Genomic DNA, 17947 nt, shown 5'->3' on the forward strand with positions numbered 1-17947 from the left:
TGGGTCTCAGACACATAGATAATTATTTGGGGAGGACAAGTTTGCAGGGCTATGGGTAGAGAGTGGGGGAGTGGGATTGATTTGGATAGCTCTCTTCAAAGAGCCGGCACAGACACAATGGGCCAAATGACCTCCTTCTGAGTTGTATAATTCTATGATTCTGTGATCTTTTCTTTCTTTAATCTCCCACTATTGCCTTCTTTTGTCTTGCAATAACACCACCTCTGATCTCATCACCTCCTTTCCTACACCGACGTTTTTCTTTTGTCTTTCTTTCCCCACCCCCTTCTCAGCTTGTCTTTATAATCTTCTCCCTTCCAACATTCCTCAGTTCCGACAAAAGGTCATCGACCTGCTTCGTTAACTCACTTTCCTCGCTCCATAGATGCTGCCTGACCTGCTGAGTGTTCCCAACGACTTCTGTTTTTCTTCATACTGGATTCGGGACCCAGTACGCACCGTTGCTGCAGGTGCTTATTGATCCAAAGGGCTACTGATCTCTCCCCACCTGCCTCAATCTTGATTCCAGGCCATGCAGTCGAGTCATTCATCCATTCCACTTTCCATATGTGACCTGTACTGATTCATTGCTCTGTTAGAACTATATGAGAGTCCACCCAAATCAGCACTGTAATTAGCAATTGATCACATTTCCAGATTTAGTTAATAATTATTCTTGACTTTGATACAGTACAATACAGATTTCCGTTTATATAGCACCTTATCACATCATCGTCTTCGCAAAGAAGTGGCAGAACTGGTTGTACCAGAAGTGCTGTAGCTTGTAGCTGGCAGCAAGCAGCTATGATGTTTTGATTATGACTGCGAAAATCTCCAAGGGTTCAGCCTTCTGACTGGAGGAGGATGTACAACACAATTAGTATTTATATAGTGCCCTTCATTTGGGTTAATGTCTTGGGAGTTATTAGCAATGCACACAGACATGCACTCTTTGAAAACGGGAAACTTTTAAGGGCTGTCTATTAGAGCACCCGGATCTATTAGGCTACGGTAGAGGTGCACTGCTTGGTGTTTGTTTGGAACATGTTGTGGTGTGGGGTGGAGTCGTGTTTTGTGTAAACCATGAATAACCTTTGTCCTCATTAATGTTATTATAGATTTGGACTTGAATCATATTCAATTTCATTAATTGTAACCAGAGTTACACCTCAGTATTCAACAAGGTCCAAGCTTGCACAGATAGGTTCTTGTCTAATAGAAAATTATACTGTCCTCACATAATCTCTGCACATGCCTTTTAACCATGTACCACCGATGGTCACGATAGTTAACAAAATGATCACTGGTTCAGTGATTAGAGTGTGCTGCACCATCGGAGGTGCCGTCCTTCAGACGAGACAAGACACCACCTGCCTTTTCAGGTGCATGTTAAAGATCCCTTGACGCTCTTTTAAGAGTTTCTCCCCATGTCCTGGCCAATAATTCCCCGATTAAAACCAATCGATCATTCACTTTATTGCTGTGTGAAAATTGGTGGCTGTGTTTGCCTACGGACACTAATATCTTGTGAAATGCTTTGAAATGTCTCGAAGACATAAGGCTATGTCAAATGCAAGGTTTATTATTCTTATCACAGCAGAAAACCCACAACACTACTTTGCACTATTATCATCTTACATCACAGTCAAATCTCTTTGAATCTGAGAATGTGGTCAGCTGGATGGCTTGCTCCGTGCATGTTCCGTCACTAGAAGAAAATGACCAACTTCTGGGTCATTTAGGCACTGCCGACATCCTTTCCTGTTTGACTCACTTGCCCCATTTATACTTCTGGAAGCAATGCAATAGCACTTCCAGAGCAAGATCAATGCAAACAAACAGATTTAGAATGTCAACTTTCACCAAATGATTTTAAATTCATTGTCAGGTCCCAGTTTGTACCATTAATTTGTGCTGCCATTTTGGGTTTATGATTGTTTGTTGCTTGGACTGTGAGGTAATTCTGTGAAAGATGAAAGATACCTCACTTGGATGAAGTCAGTTCACTTTACAGTCTATTCTGTGAAGCGCTTTGATATGTCTAGAAGATGTGAAAAGCGCTATATCAAATGCAAGGATTATTATTATAATTGTACTGAATCGGACAGTAAATAATTTATCTTGCACATGTTCTAACACTCACTATTTGGTGATATATTGTGAAGATCATCTCTTCACGATTTAACATTTGCGTAAGTCTTATGCACATTATATGATTATTGGTAAGAAAACACTGAGCTGCATCAGTTTAAGCAATCATTTCATGTGGCACATGATCTCCAAGTTCTTACAAATGATGCAATCATGGTTTGTTTCCGTCTGTGTGTACACTAAGTATTCACACACATCAAAAATACATCATTTTCTGTGTCATTTCTTTGATATTCTCACTCGTGTGTTTACTGAAAATATTTTGTACAACAATGGGTCCAACTACAATGAGATCACTGTTGACAAACATCCACCGAAACAGGTGAACATTATCGTCAATGAGTTAGTTTACCAAAGGGACTGAAGCACAAGATGGAGCTGTGCATTTTGAGAAGAATCCTTCTGATGTGAACATTGTCACTAAGCTGCTCCAAAGCCCATCCCACTGTCCCACCCCACAGCTGCCCTACTGCTGTCACAGCCCTGCACCACCGCCCCAGCAGACCTCACTGATCGATCTGAGGCAGATCCAAAACAATATTGTGAATCTATTATCGAATTTGGGCCTTTAACCAATATTAAACTGTGTTCCCAAGTGAATCATGCACAAATACTGAAAAAGAAGCAGTGAATGATAAACGGAGTCACAAGTTACAGCTAATACATTACTTGCTGCCGGCAAGCAGACTGCCTTCACAAATGCCCTTAATTTGATCGCTCTGCAGACCAGGACTGGAAAGTGGATAAGGGGCAAGTCAGATAGATCAATCACTGAGAGTTGTTACCTGGTCACTGCAGTGCATCAGGGGGACATTTCTGAGCTTCAGATTAAGGTAAATTGTTGGGATGGTTTGAAGGGGGAGGAGAGATTAAAATGGTTGGGAGTTCTGCTTTAATATACCTAGCTCAGTTTAATACTGACCGCAGTTGAAAATAAACTAAAATACATATCTCCAAGTATCAAAATTCCTTCCCTGAATTCATATGTAACCTTAAGCTAAAAAACAAATGAAACCACAAGTTGCATATTCCAGAAATTCACTGCATTTTATTTTCTGATTTCATAAGTACATGATACAGGTTCTTTAATACACCCAAAGCCACTGAAGGATGCTGAATGGTTGTGTTGCAGACAAAGTGTTTCAGGTAGTGCAGAATCAGAAATAAACAAGAGTACAGTCTGGACAGGTGTGCCAGTCCTTTACAGTTAAGGTGAAATTTGTACTGTTTGTAGCTTTTAGTACATTTCCTGACCGAACTTGGAAACACTAGAATTGTGCTGACTGAAGCTCTGCAATGTCGGAAGTAACACATTCATGTCTTTGTAGCACAAAATATTTCAGCAGTAAACATTTCCTACAAATATAGCATCCTTCCCCCCTAGATATTTAAATTGCTTTAAATATATAAATCCAGTTTGAGAACTTCAGAAGAGAAAACAATACTTCTTTCAGTGAGTTAAAACTAGAATTAGTAAATTGCTTTAAAAAATTTCTATCAGTATAATTGGCTGGTGTTTAAACTTACAGGAAACACTTTACATCCCCAAAAAAACATGCTGCAGCAGCTCTCCAGAGAATTTGAAAGGAACCACAGATATTTATACAGAAGCACGTTCCCAACCAAAAAAGACAGTTGCACAGTGGTCAGTTTTGAAACCAGGGCCTGTAGAAGGAAAAGGCAATTAAAATCAAAATATAGTGTCCTTCCCCCTTAGATATTTAAACTTATATTTACCTATATTTAAAAAGGGAGATAGAACAAGCCCAGGGAACTATAGACCTGTCAGTTTAACATCGGTGGTAGGAAAGATAATGGAATCCTTACTGAAGGAGGTAATAGAAAAACATCTAGAAACGGAAAACATAATGAAGGATAGTCAGCACGGATTTCAAAAAGGAAGGTCATGCTTGACCAACCTCATTGAATTTTTTGAAGAGGTAACAGTAAGAGTAGGTAAGAGTAATGCAGTAATATATTTGGATTTCCAAAAGGCATTCGATAGGGTACCACATAATAGACTAATGAATAAGGTCAGAACATGTGGAGTCAGGGGAAAAGTAGCAGAATGGATAGCAAGGTGGCAACAAGACAGAAACAGAGAGTAGGGGTAAAGGGTAGCTACTCAGACTGGCAGAGGATAGGAAGTGGTTTTCCACAAGGATCGGTATTGGGTCCATTGTTGTTCACAATATACATTAATGATTTGGACTCAGGAATTGAAAGTGCAATTTCAAAATTTGCGGATGACACCAAATTGGGGGGAGTACTTAATACAGGAGGACTGCAGCAAACTACAGCAAGACATTAATAAACTTGCTGAATGGGCATTTAAATGGCAAATACATTTCAGTGTAGAAAAGTGTGAGGTGGTACATTTTGATAGAAGGAATAAGGAAGTCACATACATTCTGGAAAATAAAAACCTAAATGGGATAGAGGAGCAAAGGGACCTAGGGGCACACATACACCATTCACTAAAAGTAGCAACGCAGGTTAATAAGGCCATGAAAAAGGCAAATCAAGCATTGGGGTTCATTTCTAGAGGGATAGAAATGAAAGCAGGGAAGTTATGGTAAACTTCTATAGAACCTTGGTTAGACCACACTTAAGACTACTGTGTGCAGTTCTGGTCCCCACATTATAGAAGGGATGTAGAAACACCGGAGAGGGTGCAAAGGAGATTCACAAGGATGATCCCAGACCTGAGAGGTTATACCAATCAGGAAAGACTGAACATGGTTGGACTCTTCTCTTGCAAAGAGGAGGATGTAAGTTACATTTTAGCTATATTTGGAAATTCAACAAATGAGCAGGAATTAAGTTACCGGCCATTAAAAATGAATGTAATAATTTTGAATTTTTTGGTACCTGTTTTGCAGGTTTTAACGCTTGCGGCTTTTCTTTGAGCTAGATTTTGTAGAAGTATGCTCTTTTGCCTATTTTAAAAGAAAAAAAGAAGAAACAAGTATTGAGATGAAATCTTGCCATGTGAGATCATAATGCACTTGAGCAAAGAGAAGTGGATTTTGATGTTTAGGCAAACTTAATGTTTCCATTATAATAATAATTCTTGCCTTTGATAATAGCACCTTATCACGTCTTCAAGACCCTTCAAAGACCTTCACGGAATATACTGTAAAGTGAATTGACTATATATTTTGTGGATGAAACGCGCTAGCCAATTGCGCACAGCAGTGTCCCACAAACAGTCGTGGGTTGAATTGCCCAATTTATTATATATATTTTTTGAAGGAATTATTACCCCCAGAAAAGCAATCCGCCAATTGACTAACAACTGGGTTCCAACTTACTGCTAGGTAAACAGAGGTGCGTGGAGTAAGGAAACTCACCCAACATTATGTTCAAATGAGAGAAAAGCGCAATACATTCGAATTCAAGATCCTTATCCTCACCTACAAGGCCATTCACGGCCTCGCTCCCTCCTACCTCTCCAACCTACTATCCCCCTATCTACTTGCCCATACCCTCCGTTCCTCTGGCTCCGGTCTGCTCCACATCCCCCGCCCCAACTGCCCTACCATCGGTGGCCGAGCCTTCAGCCTCTCAGCCCCTGGGCTCTGGAACTCCATCCCCCAGTGCCTTCGCCGCCTCCTCCCTTTCCTCCTTCAAGGCCGGTCTCAAGACCTTTCTCTTTGACCGTGCCTTCAGCTCCCCTCTCAACACCCTCCTCGCCCCCTCCCTTCCCTCCCCTCACCCTGACCATTTCCACCCTCCCTCCCTTCCCTCCCCTCACCCTGACCATTTCCCCCCTCCCTCCCTTCCCTCCCCTCACCCTGACCATTTCCCCCCTGCTTGGGTCCTGACCCAACTGTCCAGCGCTTTGGGACGTCCTCCCGACGTGAAATGCGCTCTATAAATGGAATCTTGTTGTTGTTGTACATTACCTTACATGCTAAAGTCCTCAGTGTGTTCATTGAGAGTTTATCAAGATGATCTTTCTGACTTAGTTAAGCAAATATAAGCAATGCTTCTAAATTCCCCAATCTCCAATCTAAGATACTTTGGAAACACCATGGTCTCCACCAGGAGAGACACCCTTCTTTATGCCTCACTTCAGCCCAAATTGTTTGGGGATTTGTTGATGATGATGAGAAACTGATATTTAATTGTTTAGCAAATTTCAACAGCTGCAGACTGAGAGCAAACCTAGAGCATGTCTAGTCTTGTTTCTGTACACAGGCTTTGCAAGTCTGTATTATATGAAGAACCTTGCTTGTCTCACAAATACTTCACTAAGCTTACAAAGCTAGGCAAATCATCACGCCCATCCCAATCCATTTGTAAATTCCCATGGTAAGTTCCATTTTCGTACCCATTGTTATTTCTAAATAAATGAGCGATTATTATTAATAATAATTTATAAATTTGTAGGCAAAAATATATATGATCCAGATTGCACTGTTCAAAAATTCTGGCTGTATTTGATTTTGAACTCCTTTTCTTCCATTCTATTCTTTTCTCGTAAATAAAACCCAAATAATAGTCCAAGCATATAATCATGAATTAGTGCCGTCTGAGCAATTACAGATCAGATCCAGATTGTCTGGTAAGACCAATGCCTCTACTCCCAAAGATATCCTCTGGAAAGGCAAACTGGCCTTCATTTGACCTGTCTTCCGCCAGTGCACAGAACGGGAAATCCCTCCTCATCAGGCCTTCCCAACTCTTCCCTTCACAAGCTGCATATCATCCAAAATTCTGCAGCTCGTGTACTCTCACGCACCAGGCTCCGTGACCCCATACTCCCACCCTCGCCTGACTCCACTGGCTTCCCATCCCCCAGAGGATTGAGTTCAAGATCCTCGTCCTCACCTTTAAGGCCATCCATGGCCTTGCCCGCCCTCCTACCTCTCTGACCTGCTGACTCCCTACGAGCCTGCCCGTTCCCTCCGTTCATCGGGCTCTGGCCTGCTCCATGTCTCCTGCCCGACCCGCCTTACCATCGGTGGCCAGGCTTTCAGCCTCTCTGCCCCCACACTCTGGAACTCCATCCCACGGTCCCTTCACATCGCTTCCTCCCTTGCCTCCTTCGAGGCCGATCTCAAGACCTTTCTCTTCGACCGTGCCTTTGGTTTCCCTCCCACTGCCTTCCCTCACCCCTACACCATCCCTCCCCCATGCTCGGGCCCCGACACCTGACTGTTCAGTGCTTTGGGACGTCCTCCCGACGTGGAAAGCGCTCTATAAATGTAATTTTGTTGTTGTTGTGTTTTCAAACATTAACTTTATTGCTGTAATGTTTTTTAGAAACGTTTTGGTAAGGATTGCTTATCCTGTGCATTCTTTTGGACAGCCTGTAATTCATCTCCCATATGTGGTAAAAGAAAAGCAGAAAAGTCTGTGATAGCACTACCTTTTGTCTCTTCCTGCTAACTTCACTGATTGCTAGATTCAACACAATTTTATATGTAATCTCTGCAGATAACTAAACCTGACCATAGAATTAATCTGCAATTCCATTTCGTATAAACAATTTTTTTCACTAATTCACACATTGGGCAATAAATGAAGGGTAGTGCATTGTCTGAGGAAATCATCTTGATAATGTTTGTATTTACCTTTGCTGATTTAGATGCTGTGTCTTTGGCTTTGGTGGGTGATGTTGGGGATGTAGGTGATTTAGGAGATTTAGGCGATGTAGGTGATGTAGGCGAAGTTTCAATGCTTAAGCCTCCTGCTTTATTATCCATCTGTGGGATGGACCACATTTGCTCAATGTTAAAATAGAACACTGCAGATTTGTATTCACTGGCAGTATAGCATTGATTGAGTGTGCAAGGCTGTAATGACACCTCATTGAGACTCATTATAGCACCAATGCAGCAGATGAGCAAAGAGGGAAAAGAAAAGGAATAGGACAGAGAACTAGGCTCATCACATAACGTCTCTGACACTAGGAAGATGGATGCATAGTGAAAACATGATCCGTAGGTTACATTTGTGCTGAAATGATGATAGCATATTAAGCATAAAGATGAAACCCTGAATATAACAGTGTATAAGGTGGAGAATGAACGCTGCTTGAAATTAACCAGAGAATTAATCAGGATTGTGACATTCTGGAGACAAGGTGTGTGATTATGTAACTCACAGGCCTGCAATGCTGAAATGGATTTTAAACAGAGATAAAGAGGCTTTTCAGTTAAAAGACGTGGACCTGACAAGAGTTGACCAAAGACAGTCATACCTTCTTCTGCTTAGTTCCTCCAGCTTGTGATTTAGACATCAAAGTTTCAGAATTCTGGCCAAAGTCCAATGACATTGCGTCCATAACTTGAGTCTCCGTCATCTGTTAGAAGCAAAGCCATATCAATTATAGATACACCGAGGAAAATTTAAATACTTTATTTCGCTTTCACAAGATTGAGATAAAAGTAAAACTATAAGAGAAGCAATTCTCCTTACCGAGTATTAAACACAATTTAAGCACTTTGTTTGTAAAACATCATGTAAACGAGTGAGTTGTGCAAATTGTCAAAACTTTGTGTGAACAGATTTGTACAAAACCAATTTGTACTTATTTAGATTGTTTCCCAGAACGAAAATGTCTCAAAGTGCTTTACAAAGACTGGGCAGGAGCCCAGCTAGTAGAGAAAAACGTCTTTAGATGAGTTTTGAAAACAGAGAGAAGGATGCTGGAAGGGAGTTGTAAAGGTTGGGAGCAAAATGTCTGAAGGCTTGTCTGCCGGTGGGGCAGAGCAGGTAGGGGACACGAAGCAGGCCAGCAGGCCAGAGTTGGTTAGGAATGGGTTTAAGATTGTAAGATTAAACACAAGATTGTGATTGCATTTTAATGGAATGTGACAGATATTGTCCTGCAGAATTGAAGTACTGACATCTGTGTAAAGCAGAGTTAAAAAAACAAGAGTTTGGAATTATATCTAGAGTGTTACAAGATTGCTTTTGGATGTGAACTTATTAAATGGTCAGTGATGTACAAAATGAATCCAGAAGGATGTTTCTCTTTGTGTCCTGGCCAACAATCCCTCTGAATAAAATTGGTCTCTCACTTCATGGCAATGGCTGTTGGTGGGACACTGCTGTGTGCAAATTGCCTTTGGAGTTCGCCCACAAAATTACAGTCACTCCACATTACATTATGTCCTGTGAAGCACTTTGGGATGTGCTCCAGATCTAAAAGGTGCTATAGTAACTGTAAGGATTATTACATATTTGTACCTAAGCCAATGAGACAGCTCAGTCATTGAAAGGGGAACTGAATGGATTCCTCGTTCAGCACAGAGTTAATCACAAATGGTCAAATTAAATCCTAGTTCTTCACCTGGAAGGGTTGAATCACCTTTTCTCATTTTTGTATTCCTAAAATATCATCATTTTAATAGTAAAGTTGTTTTCAGCCATTTGGCAATTGCTGCCTGGAACTCCATTCTTAGGTCCCTTCCGCCTCAAAATGTATTTCTCACCACGCTTTCAGGCATCTTTCCCCTCCTTGCCCCAGCTTAGCCCCCACCCTTGACTCCTCTGCTCAACCAGAATTGCCAGCAGCCTTGGGATGTACTCCTGGCATGAAAGGCGCTGTATAATTGTACAATAATAATCCATGCATTTGACGTACCCCAGAAGGATGTCTCAAAGTGTTTTACAGAATTTTTATTGTAAAATGATTGTGTTGTGTAGGTAAAATTGGCAGCCAATTTGTGCACAAGCAATGTCTGATATAAAGTCATAAAGTGAGTGGCCAATTTTATCTGGGGTATTGGTGGCCAAGTCACCGGTACAAACTCCCTTCTCTTTTCAAATAGTGTCACAGGATCTTTACCATCTACTTGAACAGGAAGACGGGACCTTGGTTTACCATATCATCTGAAGGACAACATTTCCATTAAAGTAACAAACCTAAAGTATTGCATTGAAGTGTCAGCCTAAACTATGTGAGCTCACATAGTGAGCTTGATGTTCGGCTTGAACCTAGAACCTTCTGACTCTGAGGTGGGAGTAGCATGAACTTAACCAGGCTGACTGACACCTTGTGCAGTGCTGAAAAATATATTTCTGTAAGAAGCTAAAAAAAAATTTAATTTGCAAAAAAATGTTTACCTTTGATTTCTTTGACAGATCAATAGCAGCTCCAACTGCTGGGCCCTTATTATCTGTATCCTGTGGAACCAAAGAAGCTGTAACAAAATCTTTCCATAATCCAGCAGAATGATAATTAAAGCAAATGGTCATATATCAATCGCCGAATAAATAAACACATCATATTTGTAACTACACTTGGACCCATATGATATAAAGCATTGTAATGTTCAGGGCTCCTTTCATAAATCCATAGAAGATATAGCTCAAAAACGGGCCATTCAGTTCATCAAGTTCAGCTGATGTTTATAGTCCACACTAGAGCCTAACCTAGATCTAGAGCACGACCCACCCGTACCCCACCAGCCCGCACTGGGGCACAGACAACCCCTGGCAGGTGGACAGAGACCCCCCAGGAGGCAGGGCACAGAGAGACGCACCCCCAGGAGGCGGGGCAGAGGTAAAGAATGCTCTAAAATTGGTGCATATTTTTATACCAATCATTTAGCTAATTCTCTATATAATTGCCTTGCAGATGCTTTATGGCATTTGACATCAGTTTAGTTTAAATGCTACATTATAATTGGGGACCTTTTCACACCAGACCATTGTTCTCTCAACACACATTGTGAAGCTTTCACCACTGAGGCATAATTCAAACAATGAATGGTGATGCTATTCACAGCACTGACCTCAGGTTTAAATCGGTAATCGGGTGGTAGAGAACTCTCCCGTTCGCCCACTTTGTTTGCAAGCTTCTCAGTAGCTGTTTTTTCCTGTAAACAATATAAGACTCTCAAAAAAAGAAAGTAAAACATACATAGTTGCATATTGAATTAATTTACCTTAATGCAAAGAAAGTGGATTATGCTGATGTTAGGAGAGCTAAATCAATATTTAGTTATAATATAATCCTTGCATTTTGATATAGCGCTTTTCACGTCTTCTAGACGTCTCAAAGCGCTTCACAGAATATACTGCTAAGTGAATTGACTGTATATTTGTGGGCGAAACGTGGCAGCCAATTGTGCACAGCAGTGTCCCAGAAACAGTCGGGGATTGAAGTGACCATTTTATTATTGTTTTTCTTTCTTGAGGGATTATTATCAGGCATATGGAGTAAGGAAACTTGTCCAAAGTTGTGCCTTGCCGGGAATCAAACCCAGGTCTCTCGCTTGCGAGGTGAGTGCTCTAACCACTGAGCTACTGAGTTATTCATATGAAATAAAAACTAAAAAGTGCATGTGCTTGTTAGGCTGGTTAGTTCACTTTCTTTCTGATCTACTGAGTGTATGCTTTGCAGTATCCAAACCAGACTGAATTTCATATATGTATGTCACCAACACATGGAAATTTCCCATTTCTCTGGAATGGAATGTGCACTCTCTCTCTCAGGAGGGAAGCACACTGCTTAACTAATTCTGGAAATTAGGCACAGGTTGGCAAGAACCAAGGTTTGGGAACCTCAGAGTGTGTGTTGTACTGCTGCAGTTTAACCAACTAAAACTGTTCAGCTTGCAATCGAGAGCACCATCTGGCAAGCTTCCCACTTCTTGTCCAATTAGGACCACTTTGTTAGGGCTTGCAGGAACAACAGGAGCTGTTAGGGAAGAATCCCTGTCCCCAATAACTGGTCTACGCCTCCTGCTTCCTTGGTAAGCAGTGCAGCTCAGTGTGAAATGTGCGAGACCACTGTCGCCATCCTCCATTAATCAGTTGAACCACATTGGCTCAGAACAAGATTTTGTCAACGGGTATTACCAGAGAGTTGACAGGATCTCTCAGGCAGAAGGAAAGCCATAGAAAAACATCCAGCAGCTTGTTCAGTTTGTACTTGTTTTGCCCACAAAATACAGTCAATCCACTTTACTTCAAAATATATGTAGCGCTTTGAGATGTCTCAATGACGTGATAAGGTGCTATGTTAAATGTGAGGATTATTTTTATTACTTTCACATGGTTTAAAAATTTGTGTGCTATGACTTACGTAACAAGATCTTTTTCAATTTACCCCCTTGGCGGGTAAATCAATTTACCTCTATCTGTCCATATCTCTGGCAAGCAGGCATACAGTGCAGAGGTTCAGTGTGATTCAAAGATGGTGACACAGAACGTTACAAAGACAATGGCTTCAAAAATGGCAATCCGATATATGACAAAGATGGCGCTAGCCAAATTTTAAGTTCTTGCAGCTGATGTTGATGATTGGATTTTGAAAATGGCATTTCCAATGCTGCTTTCCAGAGAAACAATCAATACCTTTAACTTAGAAAGCTGCAATGTAACTGCAATGCTCCTTCAAAAACAGCAGGCCTGCCCAATGAGAATCAAAGCGATGGCTCTAAACACTTTAAACCAGCCTTCATCACTACCATTGTTCAGACGAATGGTTGGGGGGGTAATTCCTCAAATAAGGAATGGACACATTTAGTATTATCACTATTTTTATCCCAAACACAACTGAATTCATGAATACCTTAACTTCAGGCCCAGTGTACTTAGGACCTGAATGGACTGGGGTTTCTGGTTGAAGCATGTCTGAGAGTTCATCAAGAGCTCCCATATCTCCAATTTTACCCTATAAAACAAAAGCACAGTTTTAACATACAGACTATGTCTAGCTGAACGTTACAGCACTTTGGTAAGCTCTCCAAACCAGGCAAAAATCAGTTAATGATTCTGTTACTGCAATCCTGATCTAGGCACCACATTTCTTTGCAAAACTATTATGAATATCGCAAGAGTCAAGAACTGGGTCTCCTTATAATTACTCTTAGTAAATGCTGGAACGAATTCTACTGAACTGGTGAGTAAAACACTATGGCATAAGATCAATCTAGCATGTGCAAATGTTCACTCCCTTTCACTATAAGATGCCAACTTTTGATGAAATAAACTAGTTGATGTGATTTTCTATTTTGACAGTGCTTTAATTGTCAGCTTTTAAACATGATCTCTGGCTCCCGTACTCATGACCAGCGGTAATTTGAACCATTCAGATCATCAGCTAATAAGTTATGTTACACATTATTTATAAGTTTACTCTATTTGATTACTCCTCGTCTTCCTTGTCCTGCCTGATGCCGTTAGTTGAGACTGTGTCTTTCTATTTCTTCTCGTAGGCAGACATGATTGAGGTAGTGGCTCAGCAGATGGCAATTCAAATCTGAACCTATGAATACTTATAATGTGACTTCTACTAGAAAGACATAATCACTATTTTTTGCTTACACCATCTGATAAACCCTGCAATCTTAAAGAGCCTGAACATGGCTTCAATTCTCAACCATCTCCGTGAAAGAGACCAAAGAACAATGCTCGGTGTAAACTGGAAACATAAATTGTCAGACGTTAATAAAGATCTCCATTTTATTTGTCACCCACCTGAGCAGCAGACTGACTTGCAGAAACTGAAGAAGCTGATGTGGCTTTCACAAATTCACATTCACTTTGATCCTTTGTAGAAGAGAGAATGAAGGTTAATTGCATCAGTATTCACAATGACTGCTGCACTTTGAGATTCTGGGTGCAAACACTTCAGCAAGACTTCTAATGCCATTCACGAGCTTGTAAAATGGACTCTTTAGCCTTCTTCCTGGGATACTGGCCTAACTCAAATTGAATTGGGCCAGAGTCCTCTGAATGAACCGGAAGAGTTTTAGGCAATCAAATGTAAAGATTTATTATTATAATTATTCCAAGATAAAAGCATCAATAGCTTTGGCACTACCAGTATTCAGAAGTTAGGTGGGAGGGTATTTGAAAGACATTTAATATCATTCCTTCAATAAGGAACAGCATTTCTTTGAACCACTGAACAAATCAGGTCTGAGTCATGTTGGAAAACATACTGTGTGAATATATGAATCACATGTTGCGATGCTTAAATTTAATTTTAAACGGAGATGAGAAAATTTTAGGTTAATAACATGGCCTGATCTAGACATATCAGAAGGGAGGCATACCTTTTTCAGCATAGGTGCTGCAGAGTGTGACTGTGCAGCTGCTGACTGTGTAATGGTAGCTGGAGAGCTCTGTATGAAGTCTGATGCCATAGCGTCCAAAAGGTCAACCTTTGAGAGAAGTTGTCAGAACAAATAAACTTTAATAATCTCACAAATAGCAAGTAAAATTAACCAATTTAATCATGAATTACATCAATTGCATTAAATAGAATTAAGGGAACCTTTACAGGGCAGAACTTTCTTTACCAGATTTTGAGAAGAACCTTTGTCCTTTTAGTGTCTCTCATTACATTGAAATGTCTCAAAGTGCTTTACAGTAACTAGTCAAAAGTAGTCATTTGTTGTAGGAAAATGCAGTAGCTGTTGTGCACATAGCAATATCCCACAATCTGTCATCACATAAATGACCAATTGACCTGGAAGACTGTTGACAATGTCATCAAGAGAATCTCCCTTTCCCTTTGATTTAACATGACACAAGTGCACAAATTGACTCATTATTCAGCATAGAGCAGAGGGATCTGCTTGGGATAAAATTAAACACAAAATGGTCAAACTGAATCCTAGTTCTTCACCTGCATAGGTTAAACTATTTTTGCTCATTTCAGTCCTTTTATATTATGTTGAAAAATACATCTCTTTTTCAACGTTACCCATGGAGCTAAATAATTATCAAAAATTAAAAAATAAAACATCAGTAAATGAACCCCATGTCAAAGTAACACGTCACCTCTGGTTTCTTTACTGGATCAGTGGGAGCACCAACAACTGAGCCTTTTTTATCTGTTCCCTGTGGAATCAAACAAACTGTAATGAAATACTTGCATGATGAAGTGAAATGATACAGAAATAAAGAAAAGGTCAAATAGCAACAGTAAAATCACTAAACATATTTCATATTATAACAACTCTCCCTTATATATAGTCAGTTCACACAGGGAAAACATTTCAAACATACTTTGCAAAGATGAAATTGGTGCCTGAGCTGGATGGGGTTGGGGTGGTGGAGGAATGTAGGGAGGAAGTGGGTACAAGCACAGTGAGATAGGTTAGAGATTGGTTTCGGAAGCAGACTGATAAATTGCAGCTATAGCAATTTTGTAGCAAGTGCACAACTGGATTGTTTTTAAACGGTATTTCATAGCCCTCTTCCTTTTCCATATTGGAACCCAATAGAGATATTCTACTGCATTTTTAAAGTTTAAACACCAAGTCATGACTCAGATGGTGATGTTATTCACAGCAACGATCTTAGGATAAAATCTGTAAAAAAACAATCCAGATGTTCTCTGAACACAGCAGTATTTTGAGAGGTCCAATTCTCAGGTTTAATTCAAATGGTGATGTTATTCACTGCACTGACCTCAAGAATGAATCGGTAATCAGGTGGTAAAGAATCCTCCCGCTCGCCCACTTTGTCTGCAAGCTTCTCACGAGCTGCTTTTTCCTAAAGACAGAAAATAAAGTTTAAAATGTATAACAAGCACAGTTCATGTATTCATTTACTGTGCTCAATAAAAAGGAGGCTCTTAAGGTAGAAAAATTAAATCAATTTGTACTTATTTCATTTAAGCAAAGTCCTGTCCACACAAGGTACATTAAGACCAAGGTCTGTCTGGCTAGTCCAGCTGAACCAGGTTGGTTATGATTAAGTGTTTGGACAAAGAGCAGTTCCAATTCACTGTGTGTTTTGTGGGCGAAACACGGCAGTTAATTGTGCACTACAGCGTCCGACAAACAGTCACGGATTGAGTGACAAAATTATTACTTTTTCTTGAAGGAATTATTACCCCTGGAAAAGCGATCCGCCAATTGAACCAGGTTCCTACTTACTGCTAGGTAAACAGAGGTACGTGGAGTAAGGAAACTTGCCCAATGTTTCGCTCCACCCAGCAAATAAACCCAGGTCCACTCGCTTGCGAGGAAAGTGCTCACTTCCCACACCACCCTATATATACTCATACATACAAATTAACATCAAAGATAATAGAATTCATGAGACCAGCATCATTGGTACCTTAACTTCAGGTCCAGTGTACTTAGGACCTGAATGAACTGGGGCTTCTGGTTGAAGCATGTCTGAGAGTGCATCAAGAGCTCCCATATCTCCATTTTTACCCTATAAAACAAAACCACAGTTTTCAACATCCACACAATCTTTAGCTGAATGGTGACTGAAAGCAATATCATAGGAACACAGAAAAATGGGAACAACAGGAGGCCATTCAGCCTATCAAACCTGTTCCACCAATTTATTAGATCCTGGTAGTTCTTTCAATCACTATTTCCTACCCTGAATCCAATATTCGACTTGGAATCTGTCTGTAAAACCACATTGTCTCAAAATATAAGAATATGCAACAGCATTCTGGAAAATTCAGAAAAAAAATCAATCTTCATTTGGAAAACTTCTACAGTTCTTAGAAACACCAATTTACAAATTAAGAATTTCTGTTTAGTTTTCAGTTCTAAAACAGGATTTTGCAGACTAAGACCTGGTGGAATTTCAAGCCTCTATATGATGTGAAAGAGGTTATCAGTGTCTCAGGATTCAACAAAAAAATTAAACTCAAGACTAAATGGCCCTAACTTGTCTAATAGCTTATTCTTCTAAGACTGGGGAACATCCTCATTGCTCTCCTTTGTATTGCCTCTAGGGCCTTGGTCAGTGCCCTTCGGTCACCGCGACTAAAACTGAATACAGTACACTAGGGGCGGCCTGACCAGAGGACTGTACAGCCCCAGTATGACTTCTGTGATCTGAACTCAACAAATTTGGCAAATAGCCCCAATCCTGTGCTTCTTATCTTTAATTTAGCATGTGTGTGTACTCAGTGTAGGCTGACAAGCAAGCACTATATGCAGGAGAGAGGGGAGGAGAGAGAGGCTGATAATGTGGGGGATGATAATGGGATTATTATTGGAAACAAGTAAGTTTTTCTAAGTGATAGATAAAGGAGGGTGGGAGGACTGGCATTGCATTGGACTATAGTTAGAGAGTTTGACTTCTGATGGAAATACCATTCAGTTAGTACTGTACATCTCACACAATAGAACTGCACAATGAGCTGATATCCACATTCTTGAGATTCACAATGGGCTTCACCAGTCGCTATTTGTGTAGATAATGGGGTCTCTACTTACTGGACCTTAGTCTGTGAATCCAGGTCACTTACGTGTACAAGGAACAGAAGGGGGTTCAGCACAAATCTGGGAGGCATCTCAAAAAATACCTCTCTGGTTTCACCCTAGCTCCCCTCCCTAAACACCCACTGCTTCCTTGCATTAAGGCATTATACATCCACCTGCATGCCTTATCCTGGTTGGCAAAGGGTTCTCTTGCATGGTACTTTGTGGCATTTTGGAAACCTGTTTTTTCCCCGGTAATAATCCCATTAGCACTGACTGGTTGGCACTCGCATTATAAAGACATAGTGAAAAAAAATGTGGGGTTGAGCAGTTATTGTATGATATAATTCTATCCTAACACGGTTTCATTTTTCAACCCTGTATAATAGACTCAGTTAAAGACCGACAGTCAGTTTCCATCATAAACAGAAATTCTCAATCATTGCTAAAGGTCTCCCATTTTCTCGTTACTCACTTTAGGAGCAGGTTGACTTGCAGAAACAGAACAAGCTGCTGAGGCTTTCACAGGTTCAATTTGATCCTTTATAGAAAAGAATAATAATTGATTACGTCAGGTTTCATTGCCTCCAATGATCGCTACAGGTTTAATAATACTCCCTGCATTTGATATAGTACCTTTG

General features: G+C 40.5%; 1 protein-coding gene across 7 annotated transcripts in view; it reads right to left on the bottom strand.

Annotated features, from left to right (window-relative positions):
- Positions 1-3179: 3179 nt before the first annotated feature.
- Positions 3180-17947, bottom strand: part of cast (calpastatin) — an 89493-nt gene continuing 74725 nt past the window's right edge. For all 7 annotated transcript variants that reach the window (XM_007893094.2, XM_007893097.2, XM_007893100.2 and 4 more), the window contains 13 exons: positions 17782-17847; positions 16195-16296; positions 15541-15624; positions 14908-14967; positions 14178-14285; positions 13597-13668; positions 12689-12790; positions 10905-10988; positions 10234-10293; positions 8363-8464; positions 7734-7865; positions 5023-5090; positions 3180-3816 (listed from right to left, as the gene is read on the bottom strand). In XM_007893094.2, coding sequence (XP_007891285.2) covers positions 5037-5090; positions 7734-7865; positions 8363-8464; positions 10234-10293; positions 10905-10988; positions 12689-12790; positions 13597-13668; positions 14178-14285; positions 14908-14967; positions 15541-15624; positions 16195-16296; positions 17782-17847 — 1026 coding nt within the window. In that variant the 3' untranslated portion in view covers positions 3180-3816; positions 5023-5036. The remainder of the gene's footprint in view (positions 3817-5022; positions 5091-7733; positions 7866-8362; positions 8465-10233; positions 10294-10904; positions 10989-12688; positions 12791-13596; positions 13669-14177; positions 14286-14907; positions 14968-15540; positions 15625-16194; positions 16297-17781; positions 17848-17947) is intronic.

Source organism: Callorhinchus milii, unplaced genomic scaffold (assembly GCF_018977255.1).
Source record: "Callorhinchus milii isolate IMCB2004 unplaced genomic scaffold, IMCB_Cmil_1.0 Scaffold1, whole genome shotgun sequence".
Lineage (NCBI taxonomy): Eukaryota > Metazoa > Chordata > Chondrichthyes > Chimaeriformes > Callorhinchidae > Callorhinchus > Callorhinchus milii.